At 48.6% G+C, this 9370-nt stretch overlaps 1 protein-coding gene across 2 annotated transcripts in view; it reads right to left on the bottom strand.

The window, feature by feature from the left end:
- Positions 1 to 4310: 4310 nt before the first annotated feature.
- spegb (striated muscle enriched protein kinase b) overlaps positions 4311 to 9370 on the bottom strand; it is a 29013-nt gene continuing 23953 nt past the window's right edge. For both annotated transcript variants that reach the window (XM_019872896.1, XM_019872897.1), the window contains exons 36-41: positions 8372 to 9215; positions 7941 to 8180; positions 7567 to 7790; positions 7244 to 7319; positions 6265 to 6414; positions 4311 to 5378 (exon numbers count right to left, since the gene is read on the bottom strand). In XM_019872896.1, coding sequence (XP_019728455.1) covers positions 5132 to 5378; positions 6265 to 6414; positions 7244 to 7319; positions 7567 to 7790; positions 7941 to 8180; positions 8372 to 9215 — 1781 coding nt within the window. In that variant the 3' untranslated portion in view covers positions 4311 to 5131. The remainder of the gene's footprint in view (positions 5379 to 6264; positions 6415 to 7243; positions 7320 to 7566; positions 7791 to 7940; positions 8181 to 8371; positions 9216 to 9370) is intronic.

Here is a 9370-nt window from a genome sequence, read left to right as displayed (position 1 = left end):
AGTTTAATACGTTGGATGAATGACAAACAGTCGCAGTCATCGAAACATGACAAATTTTCTTTTTTCAAAACTGCAGGGTGGCATATTTGAACACTGAAAGTGCACATCATATTGTCACTTCCAGAATTGTTACTTTCTGTATCTACTTACACAACGGTTGATTCGTCGTAGTTATCACCTCCACATTGAATCGGCAGCTGTTCATCCTCTTTTTTTTTTTTTTTTCTCAAGGTGCTAGCGGCTTGACCCACTTGATTCAAAATGTGACCTGATTTCTAGCCTCATTCCACCGAGGCTTCGGCCCGTCGACGACATGAGCCGATGCCGAAAGCGGACAAAGTCACGAGACGGCCTTCATTATAGCTCGGCTGTGCCGCTCGGGGCATTCCTCGCTGGTCCCAAGTGGAAGTTTTTGTGCGCAAACACGTATGAGGAAAGCGGGCAGGTGAAGCTCGTAGTGTAAAAAAACATCACGCCATGCAGGGCATTCACTCGTCTAAGGTTTCACACATCAGCGTGTTCAAAATAGCCCGTACGAGCCGGCGAGTGGTAAACGATGAGGCACACGCTCTCTCGAGCCGCTCTGAGCCCTCACCCCGGTCGACAAACGGACGTGGGAGGGGACCGGCCAACATTCAAGAAATCACTCGGTTGCTTTTTCATTTGCATTTATCAAATAGAGAAAATGAAGATGTCAAACGCTCCAACTCTGGTGGAATACTGAAATCCTGCGTTGTGTCTATGCTTGTCCAACTTACGTGTTCCCATGTGATGCTTCTTTCAGGCATTGTCTGTGTGTGCTGAGTTGTCAAAAAAACACAACACAATATCAAAAAAGGGGCTTGGTTGATGACAAAACGGTGTTGCTACCAATTCAACGTCACCCAAATTTGGACTTGGAACACAACGTCGTCGACCCCGACGCTATGCTGCCGCAGTTTGAAAGTCCGAATTACAGGAAGTATTTGGAAATCAAACCAATAAGTAAAACGGCTACGGCAAGTAACGAAGGCCAAAACCAAAACAAACAACACTGAAGACGATGAGAGGCAGGGCACTAAATAGAAAAAAAATGGATGAGACAACGAGGTGCACCTGGACAAGACATGAATGGATGAAAAGCGCTGATTGGTCGATACGAGGGGCAGGTGGTGGAGAAAACCAAACGAGGAGTCAAGACATGAAAAAGGGACGGATGAAAACATGAAGTAAAATTCAACATCATCAAAACCAAAAACAAAGATCATGACAAAAAAAAAAAAAAAACAAACAAAACAACACAGTAAACTGACGACGTTCTTACGCCTCCCATTGCACAAACCGTTTTGGAACTCCCGAGCGGTGGATGTGGATAGCATTTTAAAGCGAGAACCCGCTACATGAAGCAATTCTGTCCTTTCCGGGCCACATTCGCTGATGTAGCGTTGCATGCCGGGTCGGCGTTACACGGACCAAGACAAATGGCCTCCAAAATGCCTTTCAGTCAAAGGGCAATGGCGAGCAAAATGTGCAGTGAACTGGGTGTCACGCGATAAATCTCTCCCCGCGGCAGAATTGTTCACCGGGCACCTCGTGCGCGGCGGCTGGGATCTTGGTGTCGATCCTAGAGCCCGTCGCGCCGATAATGAGACGACAGCGCTTCGGAGGGGCAGCGACGACCTCGCGCCACGTCGGCATGTTTTTAGCCTGCTAAATTGAAAGCGGCTCTTCTGCGGGAGGCCTCCCGCCAAGGCGTGCCTTTGCGCCGCGCTGTTTCTAATTATATGCAACGGTAGCAAGAAAGAGCCCCCACCCCCACACCCCCGTGCTGATTTTCTGCCATGTTGATACCCGATATGCTGTTACAATCTGACAAGCTGCTTCGCACCCCTTCAATGCACAGGGAATGGGCCGGGTCATCCCGGCCAAACTGGACTCGGGTCGAGCCAGATGCTCTCCACCTTGGAATCCAAGTGAACATGCTGATTTTCTGCCATGTTGATACCCGATATGCTGTTACAATCTGACAAGCTGCTTCGCACCCCTTCAATGCACAGGGAATGGGCCGGGTCATCCCGGCCAAACTGGACTCGGGTCGAGCCTGATGCTCTCCACATCAATCCACCTTGGAATCCAAGTGAACAATCGTGACCACCTCCCATTTGTCAATTCATTATTCTCACCTAGTCACACACCCCATTTGGTGGTATGTCAAGAGTGCAAAAACTGTCCTGTGTAGTAAAGCAGCAGGGCAATATGGAGTATGGACCTTTAGTGCATTTTTAGAACAAGTGAGCTAAAAAAAAAAAATTATACGACTTGCGTTTTTGGGGATGCTGGTGCTTACTGAGCTGAACGGCTTGTCATGTGAAATTGAAGACATCACTTCCATTCCTGAACGCTGGCCCCCTCTCGATGGCAGCAGTGTTCGGCACCGGAGATTCAAGGCCGCGCTTGTAAAATGCGTTGTAGCGTCACCTTCTGGTGGGCCTTCGCATGCACTGATTGGGACCACTCGGCTGTTTCCCACATGAAGTCATTTCCTCTGAAATATATCAATCAAAGAGCAATTATAACTCAATGTTCACCCATCCACCCATCCATCCGCTTATCCGCACAAGGCTCGCGGGCGTGTCGGGAGCCCATCCCAGCCGTCTCCGAGCAGGAGGTTGGGTACAGTGTCGAGTGTTCCATTCACCTGCCATGCATGTTTTTGGAATGGGGGAGAAACCGGAGTACCCGGAGAAAACCCACGCAGGCATGTATAATATTATTGAATAAAAATTGTTGTGACTCCTGGCCTGCCTGCTCAGCCAGCAGGTGTGAAAGTAAACAACAGTGTCATTTATTCTGTTCACAGCCTATTTTTGCGACTGGATTTTGCCCAATTGCAAGGTCACAATTATTTGAGTTTCTCCTCCACTCGGCAGGGTGAAAATCAAAAAATTTTCATTGAGAGTTGCAAAAAGTGTATTGAAGTGACATGGTGATGAAGTGCTGCCTCCACCAGGGAAAACACAATCAGTGGTGACTTGTGGCGCCTCTCATGCGTTTTGAATTTCGCACTCACTTTTTTTAACTTGGTCCTCGGCCACCCCTTGAAGAAAGCGGCTGTGCAAAGTTGATCCTTGGGATAGTGGACAAAAGCATGTTTTTAGGAAACCTGGTTGAATTTGTTGGTTGTCTCGTCCGAGGGGTATCCCGCAGTCACTTTTCACGTTACGATCAAATTGTAATCTTATTTGTCACAATTTCTTTATTTGCATAGCCACCGATCATGCCATTTTCCATGCCAAAGCAAGTCACAAAAAAGAAAAAGCGGAGGCTGAAACAAACAGTCACTCAATAAATAAACAAATGTGAACCACGCACGCAGAGAAGTCGCCGTCACACTCACAATAGTCATCGTAGCAAACATTTCATTCGTCGAAGCAACTTTTTTTTTTTTTCGGAGTCTAACATTCATCACGAGGCACCGCAATGCACTATTCACAAAATACAGAAGAGCATTTCATACAAAATAGGTATCATCATATTTCAGAAAACCCTGCTGTCTGGTTTTACAGTAAATACTTCAATCATGACATTGCAAAGGCGGAAAGAGAGGAACTGAAAAGTACATTCGCTTGCCTAATTGGCGCCTTTTGTCGGTTCAATCAAAAACACTCCTCCGGTGGTTCTTGTCCACAGCGGAACTTGAGAAATGACAAAGAACGGCAAAACGGCAAGATCAACTTAGCAAATACTTTTTCGGGACCTAGACCCAATTAAAGAAACTCCGACAATATTGCCAAATGACGCCGAAGCGTGACATTCAAACCCGAAAGCTCAGAAGTCTGACACAGACATCCATCCATTTTCCGATCCGCTTTATCTTCACAAGGGTCGCGGGGGTGCTGGAGCCTATCCAAGCCGTCTTCGTGCAGTAGGCGGGGGACACCCTGAACCGGTTGGCAGCCCATCGCAGGGCACACAGAGACGAACAACCATCCGCGCTCACGCTCACACCTCGGGACAATTTGGAGTGTTCAATAAGCCTGCCACGCATGTTTTGGGAATGTGGGAGGAAACCGGAGTACCCGGAGAAAACCCACGCAGGCCCGGAGAGAACATGAAAACTCCACACAGGGAGGCCGGAGCCGGGATCGAACCCAAGACCTCTGCACTACAAAGTAGACCAGCTAAAAGAAGATATTTGTTTCTCGTCAGCAGGAGAAAGCATCCTCCTCGGAACGAGAACGTTTCTTCGTCGGGACGAGAACGTTTCTCATTCAGATGAGAAAGTTTCATGAGCAACTATTTTTTTTCTTCCTCCAAGTCACTTTAGGGGCTCCGTATTTTCCTGTCATTTTTTTGGGATCTAAATTTAAATGAGACTAATTTGCACTCCATGATACATTTCCATGAACTCGGTATCGATCTTGAAATCACCGAGTCTGGGAACAAAGTGATGGCTTGTTCAACTTTGAGCGGTGAGAACCCGGTCTGGTCTATAATCAGGAAAAACAAGCAAATATGTAAGATGGTAGCCACTGAGGTGTTTTTTTTTTTTCTACTCCCGCAAGGAGGCATCTCTCCCGGAGCAAATTGTCCCCTGTTTTGGATATTTTCAAAATAAATGCATCTCCTGAGATTCAACTCCTCTTTCCTTGCCTTCCCGTTGAGAGTCTTAGTCCAAGTATTGATCGAAGTAGCCCTTGTGGCACGCCCACAAATGCATCTCTTTGCTCAAAAAAAACCAGACCGAGTCTTTAAAACTGTGCCGAAACTTCAAATCGCTGTTCATAGGTAGCACAAACGTGAGGCTTTTAATAATAAAGGGATGATGGATTTGCTATCGTGTGAAAAGGAAGCAATGTTTGCAGCGTGTAACTCACGTGTTGCTCAATTTCAGGTATAAGAAGAGCATTTCAGCCAAGTTCCAAACATGAGGTAACGTCCTGCGATAGATGAAGGTCGCTAACAAAACCGACAAAATTCAGTCGGATTCCAGGCGACGTGTTGCTTGGCATTTCATGGCCCTTTGCCAACTGAGTTCAGCAACTCAGGCCTTGAAGGCTCGACGTCAGCAAGCAGCTCAACGTCCGACGCTGAGGGTGTTCCTCGTGTTCTTCCTCAGCGTCGTCCACATCTCGTGTTCAGAGGCCTACTTTTAGAGGGGGACGGGGGAAGCGGGCAGAGCCGGTGTGACCGGACCGGTGGGGCTTTGCGGAGAGCTCTGGTAGGAGCGAAGGAGAACCTGATGCCGGGTTGCCACCGCCTCTCGTCTGTGCTGCTGCTCGCTCAAATATTCTTTGAGGCGGGTGGTTGTAAAGGTAAGAGTCTGCCGCCGAAGACGCATCAGGTAGGCGTCTTGAAGCCAAGAATGACTGAAGCAGTCCTTGATCGAGGGACGGGCCCTGTTCAGGAAGCCAAATGGGGCAAAATTGGATCGCGGCGGTCCCCAACCGGTTTGGCGTAAGCGCGTCAAGCAAAACTTTGGCAGGAAAGAAAATGTCCAAAATGAAACTCGCCGTTACTCACTAAGAACAAACACTATGTTCAAAGATTTGAGTTGGGGCGCTGTGCTTGGTCCCATCAATGGGAGACAATGACACCCCAAGTGTTTTATCGCTCAAGAAACGTCCCACTTTATCTCCTGGTGACGCAGAAATCATCATCGATGCGTTTTTTTACGCCTCGCCTCGATTATTGCAACGTATTGCTCTCTGCTCTTCCCATGCCGAGTGTGAAAAGCTTTCAGTTAACACAAAACGCTGCAGCTTGACTCCTGACGAGGACGAGGAAGTTCGATCACATGACCCTGATACCAATCAACTTGCAATGGCTTCTGGTCCATTTGGGATGTGATTTTTAGGTTTTGCTACTTACTTATAAAATAGTACACGGCTTAGCACCTGACTCAGTGACCACGGATGTTCCGCCCCGAACACTTCGTGGTCTTTTAGTGATTCCGAGAGCCCAAAAAAAAAGTCCGCAGGTTCTCGAGCGTTTTCTCCTCGGGCTCCAGTGCTCTGGAATGCCTTAGCCATGCAAATGAGAGCAGGTAACTCAGTTGAAATGTTTCCAATCCAAATTTTTTGACTCATTTGTATACTCGTGCATTTTGTTGAATTGCATATTGGCCATATTTGTCCTTCCCCCCCCTCGCTGATCTGGAGGCACGGACGGGCGCACCCGAAAACTTCTTTCAGACTCTTCTGGTTAGTAATGTAGGCTTTGTTCCGTCTCTTTGTGCAGCCCATGACCGGTCCAAGGCCGAGTGATGCTTGAAATTCAACTTACCAAGGATAGCTACAGAGGATCTTTTTGAGGAAGAGCGAGGCACTTTGGGACACGTTTTGGTAGAGTTTGGCGAGATCAAACTTTGCAGCGTGGATCTTCATCTCGGTCTGCTCGGGATCATTTTCCATGAAAGGCGACCGGCCGCTCAACCTGAACAATTGAGAGGATGCCACCAGTCACAAATGCCGACAGATCTTTCGATTTCGCAATGTCAAAGAACCTCGTTGATTTCAACAAATCAATCAAAGATGACTTCATGCGGCCGATACGGTCGTGACTGCGCTGCAGTGTGTTCGACATTGTTATGTGTTTATGATCCGCGGTAAATACACATTAGATCTTGCATACAGTACGGTGTTTCTCCTTTGTGCTGAGATCATTGATGATGTCATTGTCAGACATGCGTGATCACGAGTTTAGCGAATAACCCTTCAAGTTCCTGGCAATCACAGTCTCTCAGGAAATGGAGTGGGAGGCCAACATGAACTCCATCCTGGAAAAAGGCACATGAGAGGATGTACTTCCTGGGGCTGCTGAGGAAACACGGCCTGCCACATGAGCTCCTGAGACAGTTCTACACAGCAGTCATCGAATCAGTCCTGTGTTCCTCCACCACAGTCCTGACAAAATCCGATTGGCAATCACAGTCTCTCAGGAAATGGAGTGGGAGGACAACATGAACTCTATCCTGAAAAAAGTCCAGACAAAATCCGACGGCGTACTTGAACAATTGTCAATATTCCACAGCACCAGACACGTTAAAGTGCTCAAAGACTTTCTGTATAGTTGCACACTCAATGTTGTACTACAATTACTGCTACTGGTCACTTAAAATGATTCGGATTCTGATAAGCCTAATGAAAGGAGCATCACAGCAGGAGCTTGTTTCACAGGGTTAAGCAGACTTTATGGAACACAAAGGCAGGCGACAATATTCAAAGAGTGTGTTGGCTGGAAGCTGTGTGAATTCAACACTTACATTATGAAAGTGATCACACCCACGCTCCAGATGTCTGCTGGGGGGCCCACCACATCCCCTTTCAACATCTCTGGAGCTGCAGGGACATGGGGAGGCAGGGGGGTAATAGGATTTGGTCATTAACATAAAAATGAATTCTCATGTGTAGTTCACTTGCAATGAGACGATGTAGTTTATCATACTTGGGAAGTGTTTCTCTAGCAACGCTAACTGAATAAAATTGGAACAAAGTACGAGTAACAACAAATTTCACATAATTGATCTGAAAATGAATCAGCAGGTTAGGTTCAGTCGGATGAATACTCTGCCGGAGGCGGTCTTACACATGCACTCCAGCGTTCCAACAGGTGGGCTGAACTGCTTGAGGAAAAGCGGGTTGAAGTTCTGAGCGCTGCCGAAGTCAATGATCTTGATGACGTTCATATGCGTGACCATGACGTTCTCGGGCTTGATGTCCAGGTGGAGAATCCTTCTGGTGTGGAGGTATTCCAAGCCCTGGAGGATCTGCACGATGTAGCTCACCACGTCCTCCTCCGAGTAACGGAACCTCAAGAGGCAACACATATGACAGTTATGAAAAGGATTTAAAGCTACCAGCAGCGCTCGCAGCCGCTTTATCCTGGCAAATCCTAATAATCACAAGTCCTCCATCATGACTAGTCGTTTGCGGAGTCGAGCACAGTTCTACAGTTGTCACCTGTCTACGAGGCTTCGGAGCATTTCTTTCCCGCTGCAGTACTCTGAGATAAGCACCAGGTAGCGAGGCGTGACGTAAGCCTCGTGCAGCGCCATGATGCGGCCGTGATGAAGCGACTTGAGGATGTCGTACTCCTGCAGCACCGCCTGCTTAGTGTCGGCCTCGTACGGGACAATCTTGGCCATGAACAGGTTCCCCGTGGCATTTTCCCGGCACTCTCGGATCACGCCGAAGCGACCCCTGTGTCACAAAGAATGACAGCAGGGCAATGAGTTGTCATTTTCCACCAATCTTCTTTAAACTTAAGTCTTAACTTGTTTATAGGCAGCATGGTGGTACCCTGCCTCACATCCAAAGCTAGGCTCCAGCTCCCCCGCAACCCTCAACGGGTAAAACATTATGGAAAATAGATGGATAGAACTTGTTTGTACCTGGCTTTCTCATCCATAAAGGTATAAGGTTTTTGAGGAACGCCCTGGCGCAGATATCCCTCTCCAGCTTTGCCGAGAGGTGTACGTCTTCCAGAAGGTGTCGCCCGTCCCGACGGAGTGATCCGTCCTGATGGAGTGATCCGCCCCGACGGGGTACCGCGACTGTCCCCACCCTGCAGCACTGGCGTCAAACTTTGTATCACCACCGCCGGCGCGGAGACTTGAACGGCAGAGACGGAGGACGTGGTGACTGTTGGTGTGATGGCGGATTGAGGTGATGGCATAACACGAGCACTGGCAGACGGTGCATACATCGGCACCGAGGAGATGGGCTTCCCGATGACAGGGGCCGGTGGAGCTACAGGAGAGGGAGCCTTGGTATTAATCACCTTTATGGGGGTCTGGGGTTTGGGTGGGGCGACAGGCGGAGCTGTCGTCTTGGCTTGAGGTTTGCCCACACTGATGCTGAGAGTGGACTTTGCTTTGCCTGCTGTAGTTTGCACCGTTGTGTTGGTCTGAGCCGGCGCTGGTCCAGAAGGGGCCGTACTCACGGGTGGCGTCCGCTTCACTTCAACTAGCGCCGTCGGCCGGATGGTTTTTGGGGATGGCGATTTTGCCGTCTGTGCAGGACAATTTAGAGATGCAGGTGTGGTGGGCGTTTGGGTCAAAGTGGGCGTCTGTGTCGGGGTGGGTGTCTGCGTCGGGGCCCGTGTCTGCGTTGGGGCTTTACTTAGAGCCAGTTTCATGGGTGGGAATTTCATGGATGACATCATCAGCACAGGGGTTGATGGACCTTGCGCCGGGCTGGTCTTGACCACCACTGGGGCACTGGATTCAACAGGTTCTAAGAAGTAGGAGAGATGTAAAAAACTGGGGTGTTATAAAACAAGTTGACGCTCGCTTTGTCGCAAAGGCCTAACTCCGATAATGGGTCAACAGCGTAATGAAAGCCGTAACTGGATTCGTGACATTAATGGGAAACAACTGGAGGAGTGCAGT

The sequence above is a fragment of the Hippocampus comes genome, unplaced genomic scaffold (genome assembly GCF_001891065.2).
Source record: "Hippocampus comes isolate QL1 unplaced genomic scaffold, H_comes_QL1_v1.1 scaffold242, whole genome shotgun sequence".
NCBI classification, from domain to species: Eukaryota; Metazoa; Chordata; class Actinopteri; order Syngnathiformes; family Syngnathidae; genus Hippocampus; species Hippocampus comes.
Note: the sequence above shows the minus strand (reverse complement) of the source record. Positions and strands in the feature narration are given on the sequence as shown.